At 45.9% G+C, this 16,249-nt stretch overlaps 1 protein-coding gene across 1 annotated transcript in view; it reads left to right on the top strand.

Moving 5' to 3' along the window:
- The window catches only part of TNFRSF25 (TNF receptor superfamily member 25), a 106,908-nt gene that overhangs the window by 39,721 nt on the left and 50,938 nt on the right, over positions 1–16,249 (top strand). The window contains exon 2 of the mRNA XM_077458333.1: positions 13,839–14,043. Within this exon, the coding sequence (XP_077314459.1) occupies positions 13,839–14,043 (205 nt within the window). The remainder of the gene's footprint in view (positions 1–13,838; positions 14,044–16,249) is intronic.

Here is a 16,249-nt window from a genome sequence, read left to right as displayed (position 1 = left end):
GCCACAGTTAATTCCATACGCCTACGGAAATAAGGTTCATAATCCTGTGTGACGGTTGCAGGCCAACCGGACCGTACCCAGGAGAGTATTGTTTTCAGAAAGGTATCCTTGGCTGTATGGGCTGCTATCTCCCCAGAAGACAAGAAGGACAGGCTGGTGTAACGACAACTCTTGACCGGTGGAGAGGAGTCCATTGACCTCCCTGTCAGTCGGGACATTGCGTCCGCATTAGCATTGGCATCATGACCGCGATACTGGATTTTATAACTGTACGCTCCCAAGAACAGGGCATAGCGTTGGAGGCGGGCCGCAGTAGTCTGAGAGATGCCTTTGTCAGGGCTAAAGATCTGAAGGAGTGGTTTATGGTCTGTCAGTATGGTGAATTCCCTACCATACAGGTAAAGATGAAACTTCTTAATTGCCCATATCGGCGCAAGAGCCTCTTTGTCAATGTGAGAGTAATTGCTTTCTGCTTTTGTCAAAGACCTGGAGGCAAATGCCACTGGTTTTTCTGACCCATCAGGTAAGATGTGAGACAGTACAGCCCCCAGACCATAGGGTGAGGCATCACAAGCCAAGGTCAGAGGCTTCTGGAGGTCATAGTGAACAAGCATGCGTGACCCCAACAGCTTCCGCTTAGAGACTTCAAAAGCGCGTTGGCATGCAGCCGACCAGTCCCATCTGGAGTGTTTCTCCAAAAGCTTGTTCAACGGAAACAAGGTGTGTGCCAGATCTGGCAGAAATTTGTGGTAATAGTTCAGCAAGCCAAGGTATGATCGCAGCTGCTGGACATTGGTTGGGGCAGGAGCTTTGACTAAGGCATCAACCTTGGCTTCTGTGGTGTGTATACCGTCTGCATCCACAAGGTGGCCACAAAACTCCAATTTCGGCACCATGAATTGGCATTTTGCTAAGTTCACTTTCAGACCCTGCTCTTGGAGTCTTTCCAACACAAGCTCCACGTTTTGCTTGTGTTCCTGGTCCGTCCGTCCCGTGATGAGCATGTCATCTAATAGGCACTGAGTGAAAGGAATGTCCGCCAAAATCTCATCCATCTTCCGTTGCCAAATGGCTGGGGCAGAGGCTACACCAAACACCATCCGATTGTACTCATACAGTGCCTTGTGGGTGTTGATGGTCAGAAACTTGCAGGAAGGAGGATGGACCTCAAACTGTAAATATGCTTGTTTGAGATCAAGCTTGGTGAACTTTTGACCCCCTGCAAGAGAGGCAAAAATGTCATCTACTCTGGGTAGAGGATACTGGTCTATTTCCAGTTGGGAGTTCAGTGCCATGCGGAAATCGCCACAAATGCGCAAGTCCCCATTCGCTTTCTTCACTGGTACAACAGGCGATGCCCACTCGCTGTGCTCTACCTTTGAGATGACACCTTGTTCCTCCAGCCGACTTAGTTCTGCTTCCACTCCTGCTCGGAGTGCGAAAGGTACTGTGCGAGCTTTGAAGAACTTAGGCTGGGCGTTGGGTTTCAGCTTGAGTCTCACACAGTCATGCTTTATTTTCCCCAACTGGTCATCAAAGATCTTTGGGAACCGCTGCTTCAGGGACACCACCCATCCCTCATTATCTCCTAATGGAATTGTCACAGTGTTACAGGGATTTATGGTGATGTCTGGCATACCAAAGTGAGCAATCCAGTCTCTCCCAAAGAGAGGGGGTCCCCCATTCTCTAGTATATATAATGGCAGTCTCTTTGTCTGACCCTTGTACAATACCTGCACTTTTGCATAACCCAGTGGGTGGAGTATCTGCTTTGAGTATGTCTGCAGTTTGATTGGCGTTGGGCAGACAGTTGTTCGGGTCTAAGTTGTCTCCATTGTTTCTGAGTGATAACTGAAACTGCTGCTCCTGTGTCTACATCCATCTTTAGTTTCTTTCCCTCAATAGTTACCTCTACAGTCATTGCAGAGGGTGCTGAATGCATATGATGTATGTCTAATCTGTGGAGCACTTCCTCATCCTCTGACTCAGATGGTGATGTATATCTTCCCACCATATAGGTCTTTGTCTTGGGGTTCAGAGGTTGTTTATCTCGCACCTTCTTGCTCCGGCAAACTCGTTTCAGATGTCCTGTTTTACCACAATTATGACAGGTCTGATCCTTAAACCTGCAGACTTTGTGATCATGGTCTGTATTCCCACAATGGTAGCAAGCTGACCCCCGGCTTGGTGGAGGTCTGTATTCCCACAACGGTAGCAAGCTGACTCCCGGCTTGGTGGAGGTCTGTATTCCCACAACGGTAGCAAGCTGACCCCCGGCTTGGTGGAGGTCTGTATTCCCACAACGGTAGCAAGCTGACTCCCGGCTTGGTGGAGGTCTGTATTCCCACAACGGTAGCAAGCTGACCCCCCGGCTTGGTGGAGGTCTGTATTCCCACAACGGTAGCAAGCTGACCCCCGGCTTGGTGGAGGTCTGTATTTCCAGTTTGTGACTGTGGGCTTGACTGCTGTTCTGAAAACTTCCTGTTTCACCTCTTCTCTTCTGCCCTGGGGGTTCAATTCCTCTGTATCTTTCACAGCCATTTCCATCATTGAAGCTATATCAATTTCCTTTGCAAGGGTAAGGTCTTTCTCTGTTAACAGTCTCTTTTGGCTAGAGTCACAATTCAGTCCCATGACAAACTTATCTCTCAGTGCAGTAGGTAGGTACTCCCCAAAAGAACAGGTAGAGGCTAGTCTGCGAAGGGCGAGCACATAAGCTTTAATTTCTTCACCTGGCTGCTGCTGCCTCTGATAAAAACGAAATCTTTCTGCAATCTCTAGTGGTTTAGGCTGGAAGTGACCCTCTAACAGTGTCAGGAGCTCTGCCAATGTCTTAGTTGCTGGTTTTACAGGGGAAAGGAGATCCCTGAGAGTGTCGTATGTCTGAGCACCGACCACTGTCACAAATACTGCTACTTGCCTTTCACCTGGGATGCCATTTGCACTGAAATACTGTTCCAGTCTCTCCACCCAGGAACTCCAGGATGTCTGTTCTCCATCAAATTCACTTAATGTCCCGATCAATGACATTTTCCTGCTGGGATCTGTGATTGCTTTTATCCAGGTAACAATCCACAATGTCTTTGTCTCTCTCTGACTGATAGACACTTTGTAAATCCCATCCTCGTCGCCACTGTTATATCCTCTGTGTTGTGAGAGACACAAGACTCTGGTCTGGAACAATGGAAGTTTATTTCCAGTACTCACTGTACACTGCAACAGCATCTCAGGACAGTACATCTTATTAGGCTCTTACATGTGTCCAAGATGGCTACTATACCCCTTGACCCTTGGCATCACTCCTGGGTGGAGCCAGCCTTAAAGTGGCAGTACATGTGGAACCCTTCAGGTATAACAATATGGCGTCTTTCAGGCCATCAAGGCGCGCATCGCAGCAATCGTTATTGCAGCGTGTCAGTCTGACACACCGCAACTCCGATCTAGGCAAAGAGTCTTTGACGGAGGCTGTTTACCACGTGATCAGTCGTGTCCAATCACAGCTGATGCCGATGTAAACAGGAAGAGCTGTTGATCGGCTTTTCCTCACTCGCATCTGTCAGAAGCGAGTAGAGGAAAGCTGATCGGCGGCTCTCCTGACGGGGGGGGGGGGGGGGCAGGGGTGGACTGACAACTCATGGGGCCCCCGGGCAATAGGAGATTATGTGGCCACACAGTATACAATCACACATTATACACATTATACACAGACATGTTTCTATTGGCTGAGAAGGTACTGGAGAGGCGGGGCAGCTATAATCTCTGGATTTTTAGACCAAAAGGATGTCGGTAAGGGACATTTCAGAGACAGATGTAAAAAAAAAAACACTGATTTTTACATACTGTGCCTGGTTTTACTGAGGCTGGCAACCTTGATGGGGCCCCCTAGGGGCTCTAGGCCCTCGGGCAGTGCCCGAGTGGCCCGATGGTCAGTCTGCCCCTGGGGGGAGGGGGGATGTCTGTGCTGATTGTTTATCAGCGCAGCCCCCCCCCCCTCGGATACCCACCCAGGACCACCAGGATGCTACCAGGACCACCAGGGATGGCCACCACACCAGACCACCAGGTATGCCACCCTAGACCACCAGGGAAATGCCATTCAGTGCCCAGGCAGCTGCCAAACAGTGCCAAAGAAAAATGCCTGCCGGTAACACCAGCGCTGCCTAACAGTTAAATCTATCAGTGCCACATTTCAGTGCCCAGCAGTGCCGTCTATTAGTGCCACCCACAAGAACCCATCAGTGCAGCCTTTCAATGACCATCAGTGCCTACCAGTGCCACCTATGAGTGCCCATCAGTGCCACCTATCAGTGCTGCCTATTAGTGCCCATCGTCAGTGCCCATCGGTGCCGCCTCATCGGTGCCACCTTATCAGTGCCCATCAGTGCAGCTTATCAGTGAAGGAGAAAACTTACTTATTTACAAAATTTTATAATGAAAGCAAAGAAACTTTTTTTTATTTTTTTTCAAAAATTTCAGTCTTTTTTTTTATTTGTTTAGCAAAAAATTATAAAATACCACCAAAATAAAGCTCTATTTGTGGTAACAAAATTCTAAAAATTTTAGTCTGGGTACAGCGTAGCATGACCACGCAATTGTCATTTAAAAAAGTGACAGAGCTGAAAGCTGAAAATGGGCTTGGGCAGGAAGGTGCGAAAGTATTGAAGTGGTTAAAGGTTTACCAATATCAGCTCTTCACCACCACCCTCACACCCCACTTGCTTGGAAAAGTGAGGAGTATGTTGCACATAGGCTATTGGTCTTAGTATCGTAGGCTATTGGTCTTGGTATCGTAGGCTATTGGTCTTGGTATCGTAGGCTTATTGGTCTTGGTATCGTAGGCTATTGGTCTTAGTATCGTAGGCTATTGGTCTTAGTATCGTAGGCTATTGGTCTTAGTATCGTAGGCTTATTGGTCTTAGTATCGTAGGCTTATTGGTCTTGGTATCGTAGGCTATTGGTCTTAGTATCGTAGGCTATTGGTTTTAGTATCGTAGGCTATTGGTCTTAGTATCGTAGGCTTATTGGTCTTAGTATCGTAGGCTATTGGTCTTAGTATCGTAGGCTATTGGTCTTAGTATCGTAGGCTATTGGTCTTGGTATCGTAGGCTATTGGTCTTGGTATCGTAGGCTATTGGTCTTAGTATCGTAGGCTATTGGTTTTAGTATCGTAGGCTATTGGTTTTAGTATCGTAGGCTATTGGTCTTAGTATCGTAGGCTATTGGTCATAGTATCGTAGGCTATTGGTCTTGCAATATGGGGGAAAAAAAGGAAAGAATGTGGTTGCTGTGATTAAGTTTCTGCTTCTTCAGACAGTTTTTAGCTTAGAAGGCGCCATCTGTGGAGTAAGAAACTATTTTTCAGTTTTGCAATATTCCGATAACTTTATCTGTGTAGGATGACTGTGAGCACCAGACGGCCTTCTCGGTATTCAGCTTTCTGGTGATACTGATGTGGTTCTCAGCAATTTCCTCTTATGCCTCGTGTACAGAAGGCTTGATTCTTGCTCATGGGAATATTTGATCAGTGAAGATGCACTTCAGGTAAGAGTCGATTTTTATTTTTTTCCCCCCAAACTCTGACTCGATGGAGAGCTCCTAGGCAGCGTCAGAGCTTTCCATGTCTGCAGAGTTTTTTTTTTTTTTTTTTTTTTATTTGAAAATTTTTGAATAGAAATTCTTGACTAAGTTGACGAGGATCACTGCAGCATGTCCGCTCGTTGGGGCGGGCACTGGTGATGTAACACGAGGGCGACATCGTCCCCAGCTCCAGGAATGAAGGAGCTGGAAATGTGCCCACATAATAAATTGCTAGAAGAAAGATGAGGACTTTGCATGTCTCTTCTGTCTACAAAAAATAGTTTATTTCCACTTTAGAGATATACTGTGTATATTTCTAGAGATTTTCAACCTTCAGACCAAGACTTTTTACATAAAGCTCCCATCTGCCCCCCGGTGAAGAACCTGAAGAGCAACTATTTTTAATAGAAATATACTAAACGGATCCAAGGCTATTCATTGCTCGACCTCCTTTTTGTTGTTACACAACCCCACCAATCCGTGGGAGGTGGGTTTTCAAGGCTAGGCTGAAGAACACCAAGCAGTGGAAGACCAGAGCTAGAAAGCCAGTGGCTTAGTGGTTAGCATTCCTGCCTTGCAGAACCGCGCTTCATGATTTGAATCCCAACCATGACAATACCTTCATGGAGTTTGCATGCTCTGTGAGTTTCTTTAGCGTTATCTACCCCCCCCCCCACTCCAAAAAACATGCTGGTGACAGGGCCGTCTTTAAGGCAGGGCAAAAGGGGCAGCTGTCATTGTTGTGGTGCCCAAAACAGCTGCCTCATACTTTACCAACTAACCAGGTTTAAATTCCCTTGTCCCTTGAAGTTTTAGTCCTGTGCTGTGTCCCGATATCTCAGTGTGAAGTGCTGGTACTAATGCTGCCCAGCTCTGCCCTATTGTTGTGTATAGGTGACTCACCTGCAGACCCTGTGTTTACATGTAAATAACCGGCATTCATATGTAAATATCGGTGACAATACTAAGTAAATAGCTGCGACCGGCAGCATTGATATGCAAATAAAGGCGGCATTCCTATGTATATCATGCTCCCCTGCTGTGAGGAGGTGATGTGCTGTAACCTCTAACAACTAATCAGTGAGCCGTAATGTGTGCTGCAACCTCTAGCAACCAGTCAGTAAGCAGTAATGATATGCTGTAACTGCTGGCAACCAATCTCAATTTCTGCCTGATCTGATACAGAAAACTGATTTTAAGTCTAGCTGCTATTTATTGTATGTCTCAGAGCAGGTGGAGAGGGAAATTGCATGGGGGGGGGGGCCCTAAGAAATTTTTTGCCCAGGGTCCAATCTATATTAAAGACGGCTCTGGCTGGTGGGCTAAGTGCCTCCATTCTAGATTCACCTTAGATGTGTCTATGTGTAGTAATAATGTGAAAATGTGTTTTATTTTCTGTCTGAAAGTGGAAAACCTCAATGGGAAGTAATAAAACCATATAAACATTACTATAGTGGACCTGTAAGCAGGTGGTGGCTGCATTATCTATCCCCCAACCTGAAGGTGGCACTATGCCGTTTCTTCAGGCTGGCAGGAGCCAATTAAAGTGGAAGTAAACTCCCCTATCGTTTTCAGCCAAGGAAGCTGCATCTTTGTCTCTGTTTAATCTTCAACTGCTATGGTGCTGCACATGTGATTCGTTATGACACCAGCCATTGGATGGTTTGATAGATTGGCTGAGAGCACAGCCAATGTGCAGTTAGCTTTCCCAGCATGCCTTTTTTTTTTTTTTTTTTAACTGTTTAAATCCATGGGTTTACTTCCACTTTAAAGACTAATTGTCTTCAGCTATTGGTACCCAGATCCCACGGCAGCCACCTTGACTGAGAATTGCACAAATAGGGGAATTCTGCGTCGTTTGGTCTGAATGGAGTGTTGGGAGTGAGCTAGGGGCAGAGCTCCCATTGGTTAGGGAGAGTATAGGAATAGTATTCGGGAGAGGTACCGTATTATCAGGTGTCAGCTTCCCGCAAACAGTCTCCTACTGATAGCCAGGGCCGTTTTTAAGGCGGGGCAAAAGGGGCAGCTGCGCTGGGCCCTGTCATTGTTTTGGGGCCCAAAGCAGCTGCCTCATACTTGCCAACTATCCTGGTTTCAATTCCCTCGCCCCTTGAGGTTTTAGTCCTGTGCTGTGTCCCAATATATCAGTGTGAAGTGCTGGTACTAATGCTGCCCAGCTCTGCCCTATTGTTGTGTACAGATAACTCACCTGCAGACCCTGTGTTTACATGTAAATTACTGGCATTCATATGTAAATAGGGAGCAGCCAGCGGCATTGATATGTATATCATGCCCCTCAGGTCATATCCACAGTAATCTCTAGCAACCAATCAACAAGCAGAAATCATGTGCTGTGACCTCTAGCAACTAATCAGTGAGCCGTAATGTGTGTTGTAACCTCTAGCAACCAGTCAGTGAGCGGTAATGATGCACTGTAACCTCTAGCAACCAGTCAGTGAGCGGTAATGATGCACTGTAACCTCTAGCAACCAGTCAGTGAGCGGTAATGATACACTGTAACCTCTGGCAACCAAATGCAATCGCTGCCTGATCTGTATGTCTCAGAGTAGGTGGAGAGCAAAACTGCAGGGGGGGGGGGGGGTGGGCAAGAAAATTTTTGCCCAGGGTCCAATCAATATTAAAGACGGCCCTGCTGATAGCCAAGTATCTGCAGGGACATTTGGAGATCTCGATATGAACATGCTATAGCCACCTCCTAGAGAAGTGTTCCTCTGGCTTATCTGTGATATGTAAGTGACTGATATATTATTATTTGGAATGTGCTTTCTGAATAGATGGTACTCTCTTCTTTTAGAAGTGTATGGCCTGCAATATTGATATAAATATGGACTTGTGTTCTTCTCCAAGTAAAAAAGATACCCCCCCCCCCCCTTTAAATTGTACCTGTAGTAATAAATATTTTTGTAGAAATTGTACTTGGTTCTTCCAATAATATTAGTGTAATGATGGGGTCTACTAGAATTCTGTGTGCCTTTTCATATGGTATCATGACTGTTCTACCTAAAGGCAGGTACCACAGGACAACTGATATTACCCTTTATTGGCCAGCAAAGTCTCCTCTGCACACCCCTCTGATGGGCCTTGCCTTTATGGACTTAAGCACCCCCAGTCCATCAACCTCGTTTCCCGCAGTGTAAAAAAAAGAAAATCACCATTCACATTTTCCATGGCTCAGAGCTGCTCTCAAAGTCTCCATGTCCTCCTCCACCAGTGACCACAGGTCCTTCTCCAGGTTGAACGATGATGAACAATAATGGACGGATAATAAACCATGCTTACATCACTATGGAATGAGGGCCACCCACTGCCAAAGCTGGTGGTAAAAAGGAAGAATCCACACACACACCCATTATGTGACTGGTTAAAAGACCCCATGGAATTTTAGGTATACGATCCAAACATTTTTTTTACTGTGGGGGTGGAGGCTTTAAGCCCTGGTGACCTGCCTGCACCCTGTTAGTTAGGGGGGGATCTTAATGCCACTTTTTTGCCACATTTTCAAAGTATCTTGATAGCCTACAGTATTAATTGCTAATTAAGTATAGGTCTTGTTCAATGGCCAGTTAGTCATAGAGGCCACTTGGACACAGCCTTGACAGCCTACAGAATTATCAAATGTAGCCATTGCCCCCCGACCTCTGAAGAGCTGAATGAACTTCAGGGCCAGGGAGAGCTGACATCCATTCTCAGTGTGGGTCACTAGGCATAGTGGGTGCAGAGTAGTGTGTGGATTAAGTTGGACACCAGACACTTTGACGATGCAGAACAAAGAGATTTATTTTCTCTTAAGTAATTGGGGACAGAGGGTTAGGGCAAGGACACCCTTTAGGCAGGTGCAAAAGCGCTTCGCAGACTCCGAGACTCACAAAAGGTAACTGGTATATGGGTTATATAGCTCCCGGTGCCTTAAAGCTGAACTGCGCCTGAAAGAACTGTTCTCATTAGCAACTGAACTAGTATTTTGACTTTAACACAGATCTGTACACATACCAACTTGGTATCCCCATATGTGTAGGATCCGGCAGCCTCCCAATGCCATAGGTAACAATGCCACCCAGTGGCAGAGGAGAGACTCAAACTCAGATGTAGTAAAAGAGTCAAGAGATCGCCTAACAATTGTCTAGGTTAGTTACCACCTAGCAAACTAGATTTGACAGCATCCCTGTTCAAGACCAGGGTGCAACACAAAGTACAGGTCTTCTTCAATGGCCACTTGGGTACAGCCTTCAAAAACCAGCCTTGACAGCCTACAAAATTATCTAAGTATAGGTTTTCTTCAATTGCCACTTAGGCACCTTGGACAGTGGGACACCAGTTGGTGGATATTGGCCTAGATGTAGGTGAAAACGAGCAACACAATAAAAACCAGCATCAAAGTAAATCAGAGGAGGCAAATAGCAGGCATCTTGTGGGACCCATCAACTATGTTAACGACGATGCTCAGCTTCCAAAAACCCAAGTTGCTCATTGCCCTGTATATAGAGAGCACCCAGGAATTTCATATCATTGTATCTGTAGGAGCGTTTACCAGAATTTGCTTTTGTACGTTTTTTCTGCACTCTGGTTTCCGGAGGTGCTGAGTCTGACTGAACTACTTTCAACGTTCTGCTTCGCTCAGCTTTTCCTGTAGGGCCACTTCCCTGAACTCCTAATGCAAATCATGCATATATGGGCAGGCCAGCTCTCAGAAAGAGACCAAAGATGTAGTAGGTGTAGCAGAGAAATGACACATGAGCACAGAGCACAGAGACTGTAATAGAGGAAGTCTTTATATGACATTTCAAAGAAAATCGTCCTTCTGTATGAACAGTACAAACACAGACCCGGGAAGAAATGTCATTATTCAGACCTTTTGGAGCCAATTCACAACTGTCCATTTTCCAGCAGTTAAACGTGAATTTTTACAGCATTACATGCATTCAAGTAGTGATCTCATTCTAACCTACATGGAAGGGTCACATCTTCTCGCTGCAGTTACATTTTTTATTAGAGACCCTCCAGGTCTCAGTGTTGTCATAGCACAGTACTGCAATGCACATGTAGCGCCCCCCTGCTCAGTGGTGTCACTAGGGTTGGTGTCACTCAGTGCGAAACAAAATGGTGTCACCCACCCACCAACTATAGTCCCCACTCAGTACAGACCCCCTTAAACTAACTACAGACCCTCCTCCCACATTATAGATCCCCCCTCCCTCAATACAGACCACCCTCCATCAAAATAGACCCCCCCCTCAGTATAAACCTCCCCCCTCAGTACAGACACCCCTTCAGTGCAAACCCCTCCATCCGTGCAGACACCCCCACCTCAATGCAGACCCCCCCCAGCAATACAGACACCCCCCTCCGTGCAGACACCCAGTGCAGACACCCTCCTCCATGCAGACCCCCCCCAGTGCAGACCCCTGTGCACACACACCCCCAGTGCAGACACCCCCCCCCCCCTACATACCTCAGAACAGCACATAATCATACACACACACGCACACACAGCGGTATGTGTACTTCGAGCTCAGCTCCTCCTGCTCTGTGGATGTAAACAGAGAGGAGGGGGAGGCAGCTTTGTTCCGCTCCGTGCTGAGGGACACAGCGGCGACAGTGCAGCGGGCATTGTTAGCGGTGGCGCTACACCGCTACCCACGGGTGTGTCACCCCTCTGTACCCATTGGCTGAGATACCCCATATACCCATAACCTGACTTAGGGTTGCCCTTCTCGTAATCTAGTACCAAGTAACTGGCCACCTGGTGGTAGAAGAGAAGAGTGCAACAAGGCCAAACTTAGGGAGAAATCAATAGATCTCTAAAGCCCCGTACACACGAGCGGACTTTTCGACATCCAAAGTCCGACGGACTGAGTCCGTCAGACTATTCGATCGTGTGTGGGCTGCAACGGACTTTAGCTTCGCTAAAGTCTGACGGACTTTAGAAATGAAGCATGCTTCAAATTTTCCCGACGGAACTCCGCCGGACCCGGTCCCCTTCGAAAAATCCGCTCGTGTGTATGCTACTCCGACGGACTAAAACCGACGCTAGGGCAGCTATTGGCTACTGGCTATGAACTTCCTTATTCGAATCCAGTCGTACGTCATCACGTTCGACTCCGTCGGAGTTTGGTGTGATGGTGTGTGTCCAAGTCCGTTCGGTCGAAAAGTCCGCCAGAACTCCGTCGGAACTCCGGCGGAACTCCTTTGGAGGTCTGTCGGACATAAGTCCTCTCGTGTGTACGGGGCATAACAATTGACCAGGGTAACTACTCCTCCTGGCACGTAAATTTGTGAGGAGCGTCCCTGACTAAGCCTAAGGGCGTTACATGGCATCCCAATAATTGACTACAGTAGCAGTCACACCTCTTTTTTGATGGATTTTAACCTGGTGATCCTGGGAATAACAAACTTTTATGTCCTTCATGGCTACTTTCCTTTTCCCACTATATCTTCTAGGAAAGTCGTGGTTGGGTCATAGGATGGACTTCAAACGTGTCTTCCTTTGTTCATCTCCATTACTTGTTGGATTGATGGGGCTAGTAGTTAACACAACAAAGATGAGGATCTTATGCTGTCTTTCCAGGATACCCCATTTCTGGCAGGATCAATGAGCATATTTCTGTACTTGCAGAAACCTTTGCTAGCCCACATGAAATTTAATGTAGCCAATACAGCTAAGGACTGGTTAAGCTGCAATATGGAGGGGGGTTAGATATACGCTTTAAGGTATGAATGGACCCAAAAGGGAAATATAAGGACCTGTTTACATCTACCATGTTTTTAATATGTAAATAAAGACAAAATTGTAGTATTGTATAGAGTGGGGAACTGCATAAGCCAGGTCAGGTTTTAATTGCTGTTTGTGTCCTCGCTGGGTTGGGAGTTACCCTCTCTATTTGTCCCGGTGGCCATTCTCTCCAGTATAGAAGAGGATGAGAAATCCAACATTTTAGAGCTGCCACTGAAAGGGAAGAGAGGAACATTTTCCAATGGGAACACCTATTCCAGTTCCAGTTGTCTGAGAGGATATCCCGTTGCCATATTTCCTTACTACACATGGCCTGCACATGACCTTTATTGAAGCGCACAAGGAGTATGTAGTATGTCCTTTCAAGGGCTGAGTTCAGGTTTGGTCTGAACTTGGGTCCTGCCAAACCCAAGAAGGAAGTTGTCACTCTTGCCCACTGCCACCCAGTCAACTGCGGCCAGGGATAGCCCCATCCCTCAGCTGCATGTACAGATAGGGGTGACGGGGCCCATTACATCATTGACCTAGTATGACCACGTGGCCTTATTAGGTCAATATCATTGACTTAATATGCCATGCGGCCATATTAGGTCACATGTTATATTATAAAAATAATCATACAACTCTTATTATTTCAGCTGTTCTACTTTACATCACGATAGCTAGGAACAAATCTTTTGACATCACTGGTATCCAACAACGCAAGGGTCTCTCATGAGCCCAATGTTATATTTTTCTCTCCATTCATAAATCCTTCATATTATTACTTCTGTCACCACGGCGTTCACACCATAACCAGTTGTGCCCTCACCTGAAGACCTTACCAACTTATGTAGGGTCAAAATAGGCTCATGCCCCCTTTTAAATGGACTTCTGGTACAGTTTGATGTCACTTTGGTGGTACTTAGCTGGTATGGCACCTCTTTCCACCCTTATCCACAAGTTAGAAACTCTTCTCAACCATTACAGGTACTTCTCCTTTTAAGGTGTCCTCTCCAGCTCGCTCTCTCTCCTCTCCTCCTCCACTCAGCCATATACATATAAAAGTAAAGTACTAAAATGGTTTATTATCCTTAATATTTACTTTTATTCACACACTCCCACATAAAACCACACTTGCATTGTTCAGGGGCTTACAAGCACCACAATACAATCGCCTGTGTCCTTAAACGCATTTATACTTTAAACACCGATCATACAGCTCAGATACTATTACTTCCTGTATTTCCAAGCATGAATACTTCATCCAGTAAGCCCCGCCCCTACATGTTTCGTCGCTGGGTCACGTGACTTCCTCAGGGGGAATTCAAATCTTTTTGACATCTTCTGATGTCACACTGGTACCCAACAGGACTGATGATGATTCCAGTTGTTTGGTGATGGAGGTATGGGGGCATTTTAGGCAAAGCATTATCGATCTATTATTGTATAAATGTTAAGAACCCCTACTTTTAGAAGGTTCATCAGGAATTGTTTTATTTAATATTTTCCTCATTTCTATTTCCTACAGGTCTATTTATTATTGGGCAATCCTATTCATACTCTAGAAGATTGGAACCAGACATCAAAAACAAACCAATTCAACTTCGGTGAAGATGGACTAAGCCAGCCGATGTGGAGCAAACCTGCCCGTTACAAAAGATTTTCACAGCATTGCCCAAAGGATCAAGCTTTTGACGATGCAGTACAACACTGCTGCAGGAAATGTCCAGAGGGTATGTTTATATTAACTGGAATAAAATGATGGGACAACTTTATTTAATTTAGCACAGTGGCTGTCATTCAACTGACCACCAAAGTACTTGAGGGTCATCATAGAGTATGTAAGAATCAACCAGCTCTAGTTTAAATTTCTCTCACCTAGCAGTAAGAAGGGGCGCTGGTTCGAATCCCAACCACGACACTACCTGCCTGGAGTTTGCATGTTCTCCCTGTGCCTGCGTGAGTTTCCTCCGGGTACTCCGGTTTCCTCCCACACTCCAAAGACCGGCAGGTAGGTTAATTGGCTTCTTTCCAAAATTGGCCCTAATATATGAATGGGGACCTTGGATTGTGGGCTCCTTGAGGGTAGGGACTGATGTGAGTGTGCAATGTACAGGGATAGGGGCAATTGTAGACAAGTCACTCAGGTTGAACTGGATGGACTGGTGTCTTTATTCAACCTTACTATGTAATTATGTGAGACTAGGCACAACGTTTTCAATGTCGATTGGGGATGAGGTTTGGGTTTGGAGCCACCTTGGATTTCAGGCAGATCCCATTTTTTCAAGGTTAAGCAAAATTCCCAATTTTTGGTAAAAATGTTGCTTGATCCTCCTAGTGTAACCTATGTATCCGGTCTCAGATGGGTCCCCGAGAGCCTGAAAAAATGGATAAGCTGGCCTCTGGGTGGACTCCCAGCAGCCATATTGTCACTGTGCTATGGAAATGGTATATGGAGAGATACCTTGCTATACTTTGTGTCAGGTGATTTGTCTTTGAGGCTGGGTTTACACATGTCCTTCTCACTGCCATGCCTCTGAAAAGCAATCTAGGGTCAGAACTGCTTTTCAGAGGTGGTGAGGAGATGATATGTTGCATCACTGCGTCACAGCCGTGTGCATTGCAGCGGCGTTGCCTCAGTTAATTTGAATGACCTGGGTTCATTGGGTGGTAGTGCCCGCCAGATGCCTCAGGCAGTTTACTTCTTGTCACAGTACGTGTACACCCCCTGCCTTTGCAACTTAAGGGGAGTGGTTGGGGGGCAGTAAAATCATGGCTCAGCTGTGTGTTTTTAATGCTCTCCCTCCAACATGTATAAAAAATATTTTTTTGTGGGGGGATATTTTATTAGATTTTTGCCTTGCTAGGACTTTTTTTTTGTTGTTGTTAAGTTTGATGTGTGCTGCCTACATGTTTTGCTGAACAGATAATGGCACTGCCCTTTGTTCGCATCATGTTTTGTATTGTTGTGCAGTAACCAGTGTGCATCAAAAGCACCAAATTGTTCACCCCCCTCCTTCCAGTGCCATAGTTGGTTAAAAACCAGATGTTCTATTGACCTCCCCCAAAAAATACAATAATGAGAAAAAGCGGGTCTAAAATGAGAGGCAAAGGGGGCAGTAGTAGGAGGTAATCGGGTCCTGCAGCTCATAGTGGTGGTAGGACCATACAAACTGGAGCCAGGACACAAGGTTTGTTTTTCCCCAAAGTTGCCGACCAATAAATTCACAGCAAACCCAACAGATGAATGACTGGCTGACAACGCCTCCTACACCTTCTTCCTCCCAGGCAAAGAGCAGCCAGCTGTCCACGAACATTGTGCTTTTCTACAAGGCCACATACATCTTTAGCACATTCCCCAAAACCATAATTTAAAGGATTGGTCTTTGATTGCCTTGTTCATACATTCGGGGCTTGCTGACCCAAGGGGTTATCGTTTTACGTTCCCTTCATAGACCAGTTTCAGAGTTTTTACTCAAACGTATTTACTGTCGTGAAATCCAAATGTGGTATTGGATTTAAAGGCTCTTGTATGTCCTCCAACGTTTTGGAAGGATATGATTTGGCATGTTATTTGGTCTACAATTTATGAAAATAAGGAACGCATATTTTCACAGTCTTATCTTTCAAGGTTATCAGCGATTTTTCATTTTGCTGTAGGCAACAACCACTTTTCAGCTTTAGTCATCCTTCCTTTCGGTCTTGCCTTGGCCCTGAGAATGTTCACAAAGGTCCTCCACATTAGTTTTGGATGCGTTTCATCTCGGAGGATCTCCAGTCAATGGATACCTGGACCTTGGACTCCATTGTGTCAATCTAAACCTTGAACTTCTGATGGATCCTGAAGTTAGTTGGTCCTGGATTTGTCCCATGCTATAAAAAAAAAAGTTCCACAAAGTTCTGAAGTGGAACCGCTTCTAAGGTAGATACCATAAATCC

Source organism: Lithobates pipiens, unplaced genomic scaffold, assembly GCF_037356315.1.
Source record: "Lithobates pipiens isolate NorthernLeopardFrog02 unplaced genomic scaffold, aLitPip1_a1.2 Scaffold_27, whole genome shotgun sequence".
Classification (NCBI taxonomy): domain Eukaryota; kingdom Metazoa; phylum Chordata; class Amphibia; order Anura; family Ranidae; genus Lithobates; species Lithobates pipiens.
Note: the sequence above shows the minus strand (reverse complement) of the source record. Positions and strands in the feature narration are given on the sequence as shown.